This window comes from Labeo rohita, chromosome 3 (assembly GCF_022985175.1).
Source record: "Labeo rohita strain BAU-BD-2019 chromosome 3, IGBB_LRoh.1.0, whole genome shotgun sequence".
NCBI lineage: Eukaryota > Metazoa > Chordata > Actinopteri > Cypriniformes > Cyprinidae > Labeo > Labeo rohita.
The window spans coordinates 12631766-12650351 of record NC_066871.1 but is presented as its reverse complement, the minus strand read 5'-3'; the positions used below and the strand labels follow the sequence as shown (position 1 = coordinate 12650351).

Genomic DNA, 18586 nt, shown 5'->3' with positions numbered 1-18586 from the left:
ATATTCGCTTTGTAAACACTGAGTCGGTACTTCCACCTACGATATGTCACCTTTCCAAATGACTACGTAATGTTGCAAGTCGAGTGGGTTTTTTTTAGCATTTGTTGTTGTTTTTTAGAAAATGACTGCTCATGTCAGCGCCAGTAGCCCTGTGGGCAGTGCACTGACATATGGTGCAGTTGTACCTTGGGTGTCCCGAGTTTGAATCCCACCTTGTGGACCTTTCCTGATCCCACCCCCCTCTCTCTCTCCTACTCACTTCCTGTCTCATTTCCACTGTCCCCACCCCCCCCACTGAAACTGCAATTTGGACCTTCAACCTGTTGATTGCCATTGAAGTACACTATATGGAGAGAAATCCTGAAATGCTTTCCTCAAAACCTTAATTTCTTTTCGACTGAAGACAAAAAGACATGAACATCTTGGATGACACAGGACTGAGTAAATTATCAGGAATTTTATTTCTGGAGTGAATCAATCCTTTCAGTTCAGTTGCTGCCTTTTTTATGTGTAATCACATTGGCTCTACAAGTCATTGAAACTTAAATTGGGTAGAATAGAACAGATGTGTTATTCTCTTGAATCCTATGTTATTTCGCTAAACGCGAAATACGTACCGATAAGCACGTATCACTGCTTTTAAATGTGATGAACATACATATGGTATGTTTTATGTGACGCTGGTTGTACGTGTCATCGCAGTTCTGAATTGAAATGTCCATTGAGTGGCACTATAACTCTAATGCTCCATGATGTTTTAAAATAATGTACCATCTCCATTACACCTAAACCTACCCGATAGTATGAACAAAAGTGAATGTGATGTAAAAACACAATTGCAATCATGCTGTTGTAGCTTGTTTTTCGGTCCCTCATCTTTTAGCTCTTTCATCGCGAGTCGTGTTTTTCACAGGATTTGTACCCAAAGATTTGTCATCCTAAATCCAATTCCGTGCCAGCTGAGCTACCGAGCAAGCTTATTACGTCTAGAAAACAAAACACATGGAGCTGTAATCATAACTGTGTACAAAAATGATTGCAAGTGCTTGCTGTTTTACCGCCTCTTGTTCATTTCTGATATGTATTGGTACATATTTCGTGTCTTGCGAAAACATTCCAACAGGTACGTTTTCGTCATGGGATCAGGTAGCAACCATCATAAATTTCTCTTGCACAGTTTAATTTTGGTTGTAGTAGCACCCTGTTAACAGTGTGAAAGTCCCATCTATTTGCTTGTGAGTATCCCAGCCCCCTTCCCACAGCTCTGCTGTCAAAGCCACTGTGAGTCAGAGGAAGGCAAAGCAGTGAAATCCCAGCTTTTATTCACCCATGCACATGACTGAGTCAAACGGATGGCTGCTGGTACCTGCTGCAGTGGAAAGAGGTTTCGATCCACCTCCTCCTGTTTTCCCTCTTCTTTGAGACTCTCTCCTTTCTATCTCTCCTTCTCTTTCCTGTGGGATATGAAGAAGAATGACAGGTTTGATCTGGCAGCTCTTTAGTCTACAAGGCACACACAAACACACAGATGAGCGTTCAGACACAGGCGCATTCAAATGGCCATTTGAATAATAGCTTTTTCACTTCAGTCACTGAGGTGCTGTTTTTAAGATTGCTTTGGCTCTGTCTAGCTGTGTGGCTTAAAAGCCAATGGATACTGAATTAAAGCATTAGAGCTCATCAGACCCATGCAAACATCTCATCACTTAACATCTTATTCAAATTAAGTAACTTTCTCATCTTAAACAGTTTAAGATTATCACCTCTGTGATTTGGTGTGAATACGTGTATAATTAGCGGCGTTTTCCTGAAACATGCAGGAAAGACGATGTGTACAATTTACTCGTCTGCTTCTTGAACTCTGTAATCTGTCTTTTCAAGCTTAACTTAAAGAGACAGGAGTAAAAAAAAAAAAAAAAAAAAAACATTGCCTAGAGTGGATTTAAGAAGCAGAAGAAAGCAACAGAATGTTTGTGCTTTAATACAGCCTGCTGGAAAATAGTGTAATTCCATTCATACTCAATAGCACAATCATGTATACAACAATGGTGGCTTGTGTCTCATGCATTGTGTATTTTAGTTACATAGCCGGGAGGAAACTAACCATCACAGCAATAATCAAAGGAATGCTGACAGGTTTGAAAGGGTTTGTGAAAGTTTTTGTTTCTCATTATTGCGATAATATTTCTGCCCCAGCACTTATTGGGACTTCATTGGGAGGTGAGCTCAGGGTGTCATCCCAATATCTGTTTCTAACAGCCCCAAAATAGCAAAGATTACATTATGTACATACAGAAAGAAAGAAAAAAGAATGTAAAAGGCATACATCTTGTATGTCAATTGCATACAAACAACATTCAAAGGGTTATTTTGATATTTTGGTCTGGTTTGGTTAACATTTTTCAAAATATCTTTGTGTTTCTCAGAAGAAAAGAAAATACTGGCTTTGAATGAAATGAGGATGAATAAATGATCAAAATTTCATCCTGGCATGAACTATCCCTTTAAAAAAAATAATAATAATAATAAAATAAATGTATAAAATACTGTAGTATAAATACAACACAAAGAAATGGCAGTGGGAAAGAAATTTAATTCTGGCTTGAACTATTGCTTTTTTAAAAAATTTAAATTAAATTAAATTAAATTAAATTAAATTAAATTAAATTAAATTAAATTAAATTAAATTAAATTAAATTAAATTAAATAATAAAAACAAAGTAATAGCAATGGGAAGAACTTTAATTCTGGTATGAACTATCCCTTTAAAATAATAATAATAATAATAATAACAATAATAATAATAATAATAATAATAATAATTAGTAAAGTAAAAGTGTACAATAAAAACAACACAAAATAATAGCAATGGGAAATACATTTAATTCTCTTTAAATATTTATATATATATAAAATAAAACAAAAAAAAAAATAAAATAAAATAAAATAAAATAAAATAAAATAAAAACAAAGTAATAGCAATGGGAAAAGCTAACTACAGGATATGTATGATTCAAATGACTAAATAATTAAATACATTACTATGATAATAATGTTGGTACAAAAAACTGGTGATCAACTTTACATGTCATAATAAATACTAAAATATTAAAACATTAATAGTTGACACTCAAATGACTATGTTGAGGTAACAACACGGTTAAAAACAGCATTTTATTACAACAAAGTCAGAGACATACATTCAGGTCTCTCAGGCTCACCATGACTGCATTTACTTGAAGTATACAGTGAAACAGCAATATTGATAAATATTATTCCAATTCAAAATAACAGTTTTCTATTTTTACATGTAATCAACAAAATTTTCAGCAGTCATTACTCCAGTCTTCAGTGTCACATGACCTTCAGAAATCATTCTAATATGCTGAAAAAAAAAAATAAATCTTTTACAAACAGTTGTACTACTTAATATTTTTATGTTATATTTTTTTAAGGATTTTTTGATGAACAGAAAGTTCAGAACAATGTTTTCTCACAAATGAATAGTAACTCCCAGTACTAATTGACAATTTTTGGCAAAAGTAGCTTGTTATTTTAAATGCTAGAGTATTTTTAAACCAGCTGAGCTACTGACACTATTACAAACATAGTCAAGTTAGTAGCATTGCTGCTTTTTGGGGAGAGCTATTTACTCCCCAAAACCTGTCCAGGCAACGCTAGACTGATAGAGTCGGGGATTGAAGACTGTGCTGCTAAATAAAAAGCAGTAGGCACGTCGATTTTTGGCAGGGATGTTTGTGTGTGTGTGAGCAGGGATACACTGGATATAGGTAGTTGGTGTGATGCGACTTCACGGTGGAAGTGCTCCTTGTGGGTTGATAGAGAGTTGAGGAGACGCTTAGTGCTGCTGCTCCAGAACCTCTGTGTGGGTGAAGGTTGTGTATCCGTGTGTGTGTGTGTGTGTGTGTGTGTGTGGGATGGTGTGATTTCAAAAGTATGTTTATATTCTTCATCCTTTACTCTGAGGCGGAAATGTGTGCACAGGAGAATCTACTCCTGTATATGTGTAGAAATGCCTGTGTGTAAATTTTTACATCATCAACAAAATTGTATTGTAGGGAACTAAGCAAAATCACCTTGAAGAATTAAAAAACAGTTAACACTCAATATGCAGTTTTGCTAATTGTTGATGTGTTAATTTTTCATCCTGTAATCAATATATCCAGTCAATGGATCAACCAGCCCTACCGGTTACTGGATCAATCCCACATTAAAGCCTTAATCAAGTCAATGCACAATCCAATGCATCCGATCAATCTAGGGCTACTCGTTCTGGCACAAAAATCATCATGCCATCACTGCACCAAAAACACACCTGCTATCATACACTGCAATGGAAATCAGACATATTTTTAGAGTTTGATCTGTGTGTGTCATCTTATGGTGAAATTGCCTTGACTGTCTCTGATTTTTGAGCCTGGCCAAGAATGTGTTGGCAAGAGAAAGTACAAGACAAAGAGAGAAAGAGCAATAAGAGTGAGATGGAGAAAATAATGGGGTAAGAGAGAGATAGAGAAATGTCATACTGCGTCTATATGAGCACTATTAAATTTTTCTGCTTGGGCGCACTGGATGTAGGAGTGATAGGCCGTGTCCAGCAAGCCTTCCCTGCAACCAGAGTTCAAACTCACCTTGCAACTCGATAGATTCTCATGATTTATAAATAAATATTCACCTTACTCGCCATATTTTCTTCAGTTTACTGATCAGTTGATGTCAGATTTAGATTTGAATCCGTTCTGCATACAGATCTGTGAGCTGTTGGAAAAGATGTGCAGTTTCAGCTAATTTGCATTTGTGTCTAAAGATTAATCATAATAAACAATAATTCTTGTAACAATATGAATGTTTTCACTCCTGTTTTTGATCAGTTTAATGCATCCATCCTAATAAATGTTTATTTTATTTTATGTCATTTTATTTATTTTATTTTAGCTGCTAAAAAATGAGTTTTAAATTTAAATGTATTAAAAAAGAATGCAATTTTTAATTGAAATATAATTTCACTATATTATGTATTATTTTTATTATTGTTGTTTTTACTAATGGGTATATTATTTGATTGGGTACACCATTCTGTGTTCTCTCCTCTTCTCTCCTCTCCTTTCCTCTCCTCTCCTCTCCTTTCCTTTAATTTAATTTAATTTATTTCATTTTATTTATTCATTATTATTATTAACAATATTACTATTAATAATAATAACATTATTATTATTTTGGCTGCTCAAACCATGGTTTTGCTATCACAGGGAAAAAAATCTAATTTTACAATAGTATTTTTAATCATATTATATTATTTCAATTTAAAATGGTATTCTATTTCTATTTCTATTTCTATTCTAACTCATTTTTAGCCGCTTAAATAAATTTAATTAAATTATAAAAAGAAAAGAAAAGAAAAGAAAAGAAAAGAAAAGAAAAGAAAATTCAATTGAAAGGAAGGAACAGAAAGGAAAGGAAAGAAAAGAAAAAGACGTAAATTGAATATCAATAATAAATTAGCACCAAATCAGCATATTCGATTTCTGAAGCATTATGTGACAGTGAAGACTGAATAACTTTACCATGGAATAAATTACATTTTAAAATAAATGTATTTATTTATTTATTTATTTATTTATTTATTATTCAAATAAATGCAGCCCTGGTGCACAAGCTTTTTTTTTTTTTTTAAATGCATTAAAAATGGTGTATGAGTTTGGATAGGAAATTATAAATAGGTAAATGACACATCTCAACTTCTAAGTTATCGTCCTTTCACCCTTTTACCTTTGTACACTGCCCTCCAAGAGTTTGGAAACACCCCTGGCAAAGTGTGGTTTTGGATGATATCAGCATAAATCCTTATCATTTTTTGTGCAAATACATTACAGTAACTTGACATTATCATTGGACCAGCAATAATAATTTTCATTTTGATTGCATAATAATGGCAATATATACATGTCAGAGTCAGACACGCCCCTTTTGCCAGCTGTGATGCCTGGTTACTGGTTTAAACTTGGCCCAGGTTTTTAAAAGATTTTTGGGTCAGCACACCTTAATAGCTTCAACAGTGAAGTTTACAATACAATGAATTTAGGCCCAGATTATGCAGAGCTGTAATAGCTGCTAATGGTGGATATTTTGATGAATCGAAAATGTACGTTTTTTCTATGTATAAACTGTTTATGTAATAAAATATGTTTTCCTAGTTTGTGTTGTCCCTTTATCAGTGCAAAATTATCACAAATTAGAAAGGATTCATGCCAATATTGTCCAAAACCTCACTTTTCTAGAGTGTTTCCAAAGTTTCGGAGGGCAGTATAGGTCTTAATGCACTTTGGCCGTATTTAGAGACTGGAAATGCTTGTGTAGTCAACATGTGGAACATGATTCCAAGTGGAAGATTTTTAATGCCCCACTGAGCTCCAGTGTTTTAAGTAATAGGCCTATTTATAGAGGGTTATTGGTTTACATCCCATGAGGGTGTTGTACAGCTGTAGGGCCCTTTGGAGACGCTCTTAGCCTAAACAGCTCCAGTAAGACCACTGTAGTGAAAGTGGATGATATGGAGACTTGGAAGTGAGAGGACATCCGCCATCTAGCTGAATGTAAGAGTGCTTCCCTTCCACTTTATATTCAGAGCAACATTAATTCAGAAGAGATTTTGAGTGTGCGCTTTCATCCTCTGCCTTTCCACACACAAACAAAAACCCCATGTGTAGAAAAAACATAACCCTCACGCTAGAGCTCTCTTCCTCAGTTTGACATCGCCCTGTATATCATCAGGTCTTAAATTTCACTAGCTCTCAGAACAGACACTCTTTATCGTCTTAAATCACAGCTGAAATGACACAATGCTTTGTAGGCATTTTCTTATCTCACCCCAGCCTCCTCCTTTGCTCCGTCTATTTTATTTTACTGTTCTGAGCACTCATGCTTGTCGAAATTCCCCATTCACTCCTTGCCAGCCACAAACACTCTCTCACATGCCTACAGAGAAATATTTTCCTCAGACACTAAACAGCATGAATGTTTCCCTCAATTTCAATATATTCTGTTATTTTGGGTCTGATTATAATACACTTTATACAGCAGAAAAATTGTGAATATACATGCTGCTGACATTTCCTATTTCCATTTCCACCTCCATTGCTTACCATTCTTGATTATCTTTTTTCAGATTGATTGTTCCTGCTGTAACTCGTCTCAGTTATTGAAGGGCACAGTGTAAAATTGATGTTTTTGATTTGATGATTGTCAGTGGGTGAAGATGATGACTGCTATGATGATGATGATGCTGATGACTTCACTGTCTCTCTCCCAGTCTCGTCAGACGCCGGAGGGCGAGTTCCTGCCGTTGGATCAGTGTGAACTAGATGTGGGCTTTGGAACAGGTGCTGACCAACTCTTTCTGGTCTCTCCCCTCACCATCTGCCACGAGATCAATCCCAAGAGCCCTTTCTTCGACCTCTCCCAACGCTCGCTCATGAACGAGCAGTTTGAGATCGTCGTCATCTTGGAGGGCATTGTGGAGACAACGGGTGGGTAGCATTTTTTTTGGAACATAATTTGTGATTGGAACAAAATTGAGATTTATACATCATCTGAAAGATAGGACAATATTTGGTCGACATAAAACTATGAAAATCTGGAATCTGAGGGTGCAAAAAAATCAAAATATTGAGAAAATTGCCTCTAAAGTTGTCCAAATAAAGTTCTTAACAATGTATATTACTAATCAAAAATTAAGTTTTCATATATTTATAGTAGGAATTTTACAAAATATCTTCATGGAACATGATTTTACTTAATTTCCTAATGATTTTTGCCATAAAAGAAAAATCAATAATTTTGACCAATACAATGTATTTTTGGCTATTGCTACAAATATACCCCAGTTTTGTGGTCCAGTGTCACATTTAGCTTGACACATTTACAATATTGCTTCAGTTATTTTGCACAGTATTTTTTTCTACTTTTTATGTAAAAAATATCAACACCTTACAATAAGGTCCACTTGTTAACATTAGTTAATGTAGTAGCTAAGAATGAGCAATACATTTGCTTAATACAAGTTAATAAAAAACAACTGTTCATTGGGCCTCATTCATGAAACTTGCATACATATATGTGACCATGAAAGACAAAAACAGTCATAAGGGTCAGTTTTTGAAATTTAGATTTATACATGATCTTTAAGCTGAATAAATGAGCTTTCCACTGATGTATGGTTTGTTAGGATAGGACAATATTTGGCAATATTTGAAAAATCTGGAAACTGAGGGTGCAAAAAAAAAAAAAATCTAAATATTGAGAAAATCGCCTGTAAAGTTGTCCAAATGAAGTTATTAGCAATGCACATTACTAATCTAAAATTAAGTTTTGATATATTTACGATAATAAATTCACAAAATATCTTAATGAAACATGATCTTTACTTAATATCCTAATGATTTTTAGCATAAAAGAAAAATCAGTCATATTGACTCATACAATGCATTTTTGACTATTGCTACAAATGTACCCATGCTACTTAAGACTGGTTTTGTGATCCAGGGTCACATATGAGTAAATTCAGAGAAAAAAACAGACCTTCCAGAAAACTCTCTTCCCATTTCATAAACATCAAATTTTATAGTTAATCATGAATATTAATGATTTCCATTTTTTCATAAGTAGGGCACGCATGCAAGCGCATTCACAATTGAAAACCCACCACCCTTATTTACTGTTGCAATGTCTGACAAACAATGGCACTGTCAGGCTGATGATACACAAGGCAACATTTTGAACAATTTTGTCGGACAACTTTTTTCGAGCAATGTTGCTTGGGCTCGTTTCCATTGAGAATTGAAAACAAATTTCTGTCTTGAAAATTTAGATCAGTCATGGGCCCTGTGTCTCACCTGGTTGCCCGGCAACATTGCTCAAAAAGTTGCCTCGTGTATCATCAGCCTTACACTACATGTCATGTTCTCACACAGTGAAAAATACATCGCTCGACGGAAAGGAAAGTGACAACACGCTGACAGACAAGACTGTTTGCTATGAAACAAGGTCTCAGCTTAAAAATTTTGTCATTTTTTAAAGAAATTCAAGCAATAAATACTGTTTTGTGGCTCTTTAATGTGTAATGGCTCTTATGTGTCACTATATTGCCTCATAAGATCAATCGACACATGAACCGATCGTCTTTTTTTATTTACGTAAAGTATGAAATAAACATGAATGAACGTCAGAATATATTTTATCTCAACTGCAGAAAGACGTCAATACACACAATTTTCAAGTTTAAGTCCACCAAAGTTAATTCACTCTCCTGTCTGATTTGTTTGTTGGATAAAATAGCAGACTCTGCGTTATGATTGGTCAGCTGTTTGCAAAGGGTCAATTAGCATAATAATATTCATTTAACATGTGTCCACCAAAGCGTTTTTATCCAGCTGTAAAAATGCCTGGCGCTCTTCTAAAAACAGCCAGCTGGTGGCACACCGTTTTCCCAGCTGAGACACTTTGTTTGGTATGATTTGAAATATCCACAGTACCAACGTATTACTAGTATCTTGTTTTGAAAAATATTACTGAATATAACCAGTAATATTAACTTCTCTACTGTTGTTTAGTTAGTAGTAAGTAGTATGGTTGGTTGGTGTAGTATTTGTCTCGCCCCTCCTCCACTGATTAGACGGAAGTTATCAACTCTGAGCTACAAAAAAAAAAAAAAAAAAAAAAAAAACAACAAAAAAAAAAAAAAAAAGCAAAGCAAACAAACTTGTTAATTATGATGGGAGTGTAAAATATATATATAAAAAAAGATGATTGTGACTTTTTTTTTTCCCTCAGATTTCTTTTACATTAACATCTCGCAGTTTCCCACCATTGAATAAAAAGATAATTAGTTATTTTTTTTAAAAACTGAGAAATAAGCTCAGAATTGAGATATGAAGTCAGAATTAAAATGATGGTAAGAAAAGGAAGCGGAAATGAGAAATTGAAATATCTTTGCATGTATATTTACAGTTTTTCTGCTGTATGAAATAAATAGTAAGCACACCAATATAACAATATATTAATAAATGCTGTCCACTTCCAGAACAACAATTTACAAATAATTTACTCACCCCCTTGTCATCCAAGATGTTCATGTCTTTCTGTCTTCAGTTGTAAAGAAATTATGTTTTTTTAGGAAAACATTTCAGGATTTTTCTGCATATAATGGACTTCATTGGTGCCCCGAATTTGAACTTCCAAAATGTAGTTTAAATGCAGCTTCAAAGGGCTCTAAACGATCCCAGCTGAGGAAGAAGGGTCTTATCTAGCGAAGTGATCGGTAAAATGATCTGAACTTCCCATCACTACTACAAATCAAGTCTTCGAATCACCACAAGTTCATCGTCTGTGTGCTCCAGCCCAAAAAGGTAGAGTATGTCGAAAAACTCTTATTTTCTCCTACAACTTCAGAATCGTCAGACATCGTTGTACCTTTTTGTTTGTAAACAGCGCTTGACTTACTTGCACTTTCTTAGTCTTTGCGCTTTCGCTTTGTAAACACTGGGTCTGTAGATCCGCCTACGTTCCGCATGACCTTTCGACGTGATTCAATAGTACATGAACGCGCATCCCAGAGCTAGTGCTACACAAGTTTTTGTGCTTAAAAAGTATACAAATTTCGCTAGATAGGAAACTTCTTCCTCGGCTTGGATCGTTTAGAGCCCATTTGAAGCTGCATTTAAACTACATTTTGGAAGTTCAAAATCGGGGCACCAGTGAAGTCCATTTTATGGAGAAAAATCCTGAAATGCTGTCCTCGAAAAATATAATTTCAAGGGGGTGAGTAAATTACTTGTGAATTGTTGTTCTGGAAGTGGACTTCTCCTTTAACATTTTCAAAACAATGAACATATTCCTAAAAACACAATGATTTTTCACCCCTTTTTCATGTATTATGCAAAAAGCTAACTTTTTTGACAAGAACAAAACAAATTTGCCAATGACAATTTTATTTTCTCAAGATGTTTTCTCTGAAAACAAGGCTTATCTTATGCAAATGTGCTTCTCAAGTAAATTTATCTTGTTTTAATGACGTTAAGATACTTTAATGGAAAACATGACACAATTACTAATTAAGAAAATGATTTTTTGCAGAGCGTTCATTTGTCATCATTCATCTTCATTTATCAGATCTTACTGAACACATCATTTTTCTCACACGTCCTTTTAACCTTGTAAACTGTGCTTACATCTCTGTATTCTTCCTCACACTCCTCAGTCTTGAATGGATGCAGTAGGTACAGTCAGTTCAGTAGGGGTGATGAGTGGGTTGTAAAAGAATGTCTTTCTGATTACATTATCAGGCCTGTGCTGTAGCTGTGCTGTTAGCAGTGCCTTCTGCATAATACGTTTTTTTTTTTTTTCCTCTCTCTCAGTAACATGCTTGTCAGTTTGATGTATGAGCTTCAAACCTCACTCGAGTTCTATCTGTTCCTGGTGTCTTTTATCCAGGCAGAGTGCAAGGAAGTAACCGAAGAAGGCAGGATGGGATTTTCTTTTGAGGATGTGAGAGAAAGAGAAAAACGAGAGTGGATCTTTTTGCATTCTTTGCCACTGTACAAATAAACAAAAACAGAATTAGACTTCCTTTCCTGTCTACTTCTTATCCTTTCAATCAAATATGATTCTCATTTCAATTTCAGTGGTGTTTTCTAAGCAACACTATTCTTAGTGGCCATATTTAGTGATTTGAGCATGAATATATATTCAATTCTATTGCATTTTCATATTGAGAGTAATGACTAAAAGACGATACAATAACAAAGGATTAACAAGGAAAATAAACATAAATATATTTCATTTTAGTTGAGCTGTAAATGACAATGTATTAATAATTTTGCTGCTTTTGTCTAACCTTACAGCTGAAAACAGGAAATTTAATTCAGCTTCATGTGTTATTAGCTGTTTCATAGTAAATTACCTCTGATAAAAATGGAAACAATTTGCATGGGGCCTTTCAATTTAAACTCTTGCTCTCTCCGAGAAACGATACGAGTTGGAGACAAAGCGAGCAAGTGTATTAAAGCCTCTGTGTCAGCGGCTATCATTATTACAGGTGTAGCAGCAGTGATAGACACAAACACCCTCACATGCACATTTATCAAGCATATCAGTGTACACCAGAGGTAGGCTCCTGGTAAACCATTCATTCATTCACTTTTCATTTAGTAATTAATTTCTGGTCTGGCCAGTAACGGGGGCAAACAGTCATGTGGTGGTTACTTTCACTTTCAACAGTTAACCACCCTGCTGCTCAAAGCTGAGGCTTGTCATGTACTCATAAGTGCTTATTGATCCACTGAAACCCTGGACACAGACAGAAATGTCAAGTTAATCATTTTACACAGTGGTACAAAACAAAGCCACGGATCTGTATCGCTTTAAGCGCTTTGCAGCTCACAGAAATAAAAAGTCTAATTTTCATTTGCGTCTCGTCTTTGTATACCCTAATAAGAAACAACAAAGAACGAAATATGTGCAATTTAGTCAAACAGACTAAAAGCGTATGTGAAAAGTGGGAAGTATGAGGCGTCTCTTAATCAATACCATAGATCAGAGCAAAGGAGACGACAGACAGACTCTAATTATGTATGCCGACAGAGTATTGCGCAATCAAGAGTCTTACTGTGAAGACTGTGAAATTTGTCTTGCTTTAAAGGAGAGCTTAAAAAGCTACTTTCAGCAGAACCGCAGTGAAGCCATTGATACGTTTGCAAAACCTCTTCCAGCATTGATCCATCATTTAAGCCTTTAGATGAAGCCATGCCACCCCATTGCTCTCGCTCAGCACGATCACTCTGGCAGCAAAATATGGGATTTTCAGTGTGATTAATGTCACATAAACTGGTTTAATTACATGGGATGATGTAGTGCCAGCAGAAACACTGTTAGAGAGCGAGTTGTTGTGATCTTCATCCTTCATTTTTGAAAAATGAGGCTTGTTCATGTTTTTTGTTAGGTGCTGCTAATTAGTAGGCTATTTAATGATAATTATTTAATCATGAGCAGGCCCACACAGAAGCTCTGCAGACTTTGAACACCTGTAACTGATTCTTTTTTTTACATATCCCCTGCTTTTGCATATTTGTTTATTAAATATTTGGCTAATTTGATGCTTTCTGTTGTCTTTAATATTCTCAAGGCCAGTTTAACAGGTTTCATGGTGTTTAAATCCATTTTGTAGAAATATGCAGAATTTTCCCCAAAAGCAGCACTAAAACTGTTAAAGGTCTGCAAAAGTCTGAGCCTGATTATGAGTAAATAATTATTTAATATGACAACAGTAAGAGTGCTAATGCACTGAATATTACTAATGATTCAAACCAACAAAACTTGTGCTATTGCTTTAAAACAGATCAATAAACTGTAAGTAAATATTGAGTAACGTACATTTTAGACACAATATTTTTGGTTACTTTGTATATTTTAATTTACTAAAAGAAATATTTCCAAATGAGTGAATGATTCAATGCCTCACTCATGACTACTTGTTCAATAAAGGAATGAATCATTGTTTTAAACAAAGTGCATGAGTAAATATTTTCAGTAACTCATAATGATTTGAGTGGTTTTCTATAATGAAACTTATGTTCATAAATGAATCAGATTTTTTTAAACAAATCAGTTGAGTGAACAATTCATTGGTGCATGCTTTATTCATGAATGAATCAGTATTTTTGAATAAAGTGGTTGAGTAAATGATACAGTGACTCATTTATAATCAGTAGCTTTGTTCAAAAGTGTTTTATTTTTGTTCATCAGTGTTTTAAAAAGAATCATTCGAGTGTCATTATTTTTTAATGACTCATTTATGATCACTTGTTTTGGATCACAAATCAGTTCAATGACACTCATAAGACATACTATACTGGCTACTACCTATCTGAATGAATTATTCAGTGTCTCACTCATGATTACATTCTTCATTCATGAATGAATCAGTGCTTTTAATGAAAAAGTTGAGTGAATGATTCAATCACTCACTCATGATCACTTGTTCAGTGCAAGAATGAGTCAGTGTTTTGAATAAACTGGTTAAGTAAATGATTCAATGACTCACTCATAATAATTTGTTTTGCTCAATAATGAATAAGTATTTTAAACAATTCGGTTACATGAACGATTAAGAAAAGGAAAGGAAAGGACGTGACGTGGCCAAGAATGGTGACCCATACTTGGAATTTGTGCTCTGCATTCCCATCTAAATGCATACACACAGTATTGAGTAGTGAACAAACAAGCACACACACTGTGAACACACACCCGGGGAGCAGTTGGGGGTTCGGTGCCTTGCTCAAGGGTCTCACCTCAGTTGTGGTATTGAGGGTGGAGAGAGTGCTAGTAATTCACTCCCCCCACCTACAATCCCTGCCAGACCTGAGACTTTGGGTTACAAATCCGACTCTCTAACCATTAGGCCACGGCTGCCCCTAAGTGACTTAAGTGACTCATAATCACTTGTTGAGTAAAAAGATCACTTGCTTCATTAATGAATGAATTAATATTTTTGAATTAATTGGTTGAGTAAATGATTCAATGACTCACTCATAACCAGTAGCTTTGTTCAAGCATGAATCAGTATTTTGAACGAATCGTTTGCGTGTCATTATATACTAAAGAGTTAGTTAACCCAAAAATGAAAATTCTGTCATTAATTACTCACCCTCATGTCATTCCAAACCTGTAAGGGTTTCATCTTCAGAACACAAATTAAGACATAAACAGCAATGCAACTGACACACTCAAGACCCAGAAAGGTAGTAAGAACATCATTAAAATGGTGTCACATGTGACACCAGTGGTTTAACTTATTCAACAATTTCTTCTCTTCCGTGTCATTTAGGAGCCAGCATTCAAACGTAGAACCCAGATGCACTGCACCTTGTTTACAAGCAGAGAAAGGCACATGAAAGAGAAGAAATTGTTGCATAAAGTCATTTTTATTTTCTTTAGGTTAGACCACTGATGTCACATGGACTATTTTATCAATGTCCATACTACCTTTCTGGACCTTGAACATGGTAGCTGCGTTGCTGTCTAGGCAGGGCCAGAAAGCTCTCAGATTTCATCAAAAATATTTTAATTTGTGTTCTGAAGATGAACGAAGGTCTTACGGGTTTGGAACGACATGAGGGTGAGTAATTAATGACAGAATTTTCATTTTTTGTGTGAACTATCCCTTTAATGACTCACTTATCATTACTCGTTTTGGGTCCTGAATAATTCAGTGATCATTAAACAAATCAGACACACTCATGACACGCTCATAAGACACCCTAAACATATCGATGTAACCAGCAAAAACACAGACACTGTAATATCCCCCACCACTACACAGACTGACAGTCTCAGCCAATTAAATTGAGCACTGAAACTATTGCATAATATAAGCATATAGCCTAAACACCTTCGTGTTTGTAGTGGCACAAATGCTATTTCAGTATGACAGCATATATTTTCCATCTTTCGTTTTATTTACTGGTTTGTGCTCATGAAAATAATAATTCCACTTCTGCAGAAAATGAAAACAACAAAACACAATGCATTCAATAGGAACACCAGTTGTTTAATGATTGCTGTATTGATTGTTTTTAATATTATTGTGGAACAGATTGGATTTTCAGTCTTCCCGGTCTGTTTACAAGCGAAAGAGCTCTGCCGTGTAAAGCTATGGCTTGAGCTGTGTTTATGACTCAGTGAATGGCCCTCTGGCTGAATTATGGTTGCAGGAGTCTTAAAACTCTGCCTTGCATGGCCTTCTCACGCACATTATGTACTGAGAGTTTGTAAATCACATTCTTGGACGATGGGGGAACAGAGCAGCATAAATCTTTCTCATGGCCAGGCTAACCTGACAATGAAAACCTCCTTATCTGTAATACATTTTGACTATAAACCTTTCCTCTCCTTTGTAATGCTTGTTTATTAAATGCTGTTTTTCACAGGTATGACATGTCAGGCTCGTACCTCGTACACGGAAGACGAGGTGTTATGGGGTCACCGCTTCCTGCCAGTCATGTCTCTGGAAGAGGGCTTCTTTCGAGTGGACTACTCCCAGTTTCACAGCACCTTTGAGGTCCCCACGCCACCCTACAGCGTGAAAGAATACGAGGAGAAATCCTCACTCCCATCCCCTTTGCTCACGCCACACCGGGAGCGAGTATTTTCCATGGACTGCCTGGAAGCAGGTGAGGAAGGGCTACATCCCGGAAGTGCTTCTTGCAAGCTGCCCAGCAAACTCCAGAAAATGAGTTCATCTGGTAGAGAAGATCTGCAGAGGAAGGTGCTACGCTTAAGCTCGCAGCAGTCCGAAAAGGCTTCGAGCACGGGGGACCTTCCTCTGAAACTACAGCGCCTCGGCTCCAGCCCTGGGCAGGCTGACGGAGAGGCACGATTCCACCTCAAAGCGCTTAAAGTGGGTTTCCAGCCCATGGCAATGTCCACGGGAGACCTCCACCAGAGAAGTCTGCCTCCCACTCCAGCAGCCATCCCCACACACCCCCACGGTCCCCCACACACGCCTGGCGGCCGACCAGAGGACAACCTGCCTCCCAAATTAAGGAAGATGAATGCAGATCGCTGACCTAGAAGTGCTTTTAAAACTTTCTCCTAATCTGAGAGCAGTTTTCAGTGTTTGTGTACCATGAGCACCAACAACTACATCCAGATTGGAGCAAAATTATTGTTTTGTTGGGAACTAAATAAGAACTCTTGTAGAGTAATGAAAACATGTCAAGAATGAACTTTCTGACTGCACAATGAATGAATATTTGCATTGGCTTGCACTGCAAAAGAAATGTATTCATGTATTTTTAATTAGTATTTTTTTTTTACTTATTTTACAGTGAGGGATCTAAAAAAACAACAACCTTGAAACCTTGAAAAACAAAATATTTATTTAAAAAGTTAAATGCTTAAATATCCTGGAAATAAAATAAACCAGATAAAAACACTTGAAACCAGACATATTTACTTGAAAACACATGATATACTGTATATACTAAAAGTCTGATGTTAATAAGAACTTTCTGAATCTGAATTCTAAAAAATAAGTATTGCAGTATCCACACAAATACTGAGCAGCACAACTGTTTTCAACATTGATAAAATAATAAATGTTTCTTGAGCAGCAAATCAGCATATTAAAATGATTTCATGATCATGTGACACTGAGTAATGACTCCTGAAAATTCAGCTTTGTCATAACAGGAATAAAATACATTTCAAAACAGAAAACAGGTGTTTTAAAATGTAATAATATTTTACAATATTACTTTTTTTAATAAATGCATCCTTGGTTAACAAAAAAAGCCCCTTTTAAAAATATAACATGTTACTGATCCCAAACTTCTGGGGAAAAATACACTTAAGTTAAAGGTACTTTCTTTGAAAACAAGCCTCAGTATCTTATGCACTGTTGATTCTGAAGTAATTTTGTATTGTTTTAATGTTTTTTTTTTTGTTTGTTTGTTTTTTTAGATATTGTAGCTGTAAAAAATATGGAGAAAAATACTTGTTAAAAATATAATGTTTTGCAGTGTGAGAACTAGTTGGAGGTACGAGTAGAAAGCACAAGACTTTGTTTTTTTTATTATTATTATTTGTCGTTTGTCCTTTCTTTCTTTATTTTTTTCTTTGAGAAAGCACAAAACTCCAGCTGGAAGTACTGTGATTTAAATTCTTTAGCTGTTTACTGGTGACTATATGGTCACCCAGTGTGTTTCAATCACACACTTAGTAATATCACAAATATACAAACTTACAATATGTGCATGCCTATTTCTCATCTCTAGCTGTGTATCATACAACCCTCTGTTATCCCTAGTTAAAATGAATAAATTCTATTCAGCTGCAACATGGTGTGTGTTTAGTAGTCTCTCTGGTAGAGAACAATCAAAGACATATGAAAATCTTAAGGGATTTACATCTCTGGTATACACAGCTTTAGAGTTTAGTACTCAGTGGTATTTTATAAGATGCTTTCTTGTGATGTTTTAATATGCACAAAAGGTCATTACATTGCCATTAAAGAGGACGCATTATGTTGAATTAATCATTTCATCCTCAATTCCAAACAGCTTGTTCATTAATAATGTCTGTAGAATCTTGTACTTTAATTAAAAATTCATGCGTTTGTGGAAATGTTTAATGATCGTTGGATTTCAACACTGGCAAAGAGAGAAATTCTGAAATAAATCATCAAATGGACGCAGTGCACTTCTTGAGGAGTCATACGTGTCATGAAAACTTATGAAAAATAGTTTCCATCAGAAAATGGAATTCATAAATTCAGTCAATCCATTAAACTCTAACAATGTCATAATGCAATCATAAGGCTGGTGACATATTCATATTCAAACAATCTTTCTGTCACCTTGTTTGCTGCGTGGGGTGAACTTTTGATGCCCTAATCATTATCCGTGGTGGGAAAGAAACACATTAAATGCCCATTTTGTCTCAAAACGATCCATTAGGACCTTTCGCTGTGATTGGTTGAGAGGATAATCATTGTGGGGTTTACTGGTGATTG

General features: G+C 35.4%; 1 protein-coding gene across 3 annotated transcripts in view; it reads left to right on the top strand.

The window, feature by feature from the left end:
• The window catches only part of kcnj19a (potassium inwardly rectifying channel subfamily J member 19a), a 28183-nt gene extending 9919 nt beyond the window's left edge, over positions 1-18264 (top strand). The window contains exons 2-3 of one of the 3 annotated variants that reach the window (XM_051106828.1): positions 7331-7547; positions 16002-18264. In XM_051106828.1, the coding sequence (XP_050962785.1) occupies positions 7331-7547; positions 16002-16639 (855 nt within the window). In that variant the 3' untranslated portion in view covers positions 16640-18264. Of the gene's footprint in view, positions 1-7330; positions 7548-11432; positions 11479-11508; positions 11847-16001 lie in introns of those variants that run through there. The other 2 variants (XM_051106829.1, XM_051106830.1) reach the window with 2 other exon arrangements.
• The last annotated feature ends 322 nt before the right edge of the window (positions 18265-18586 follow it).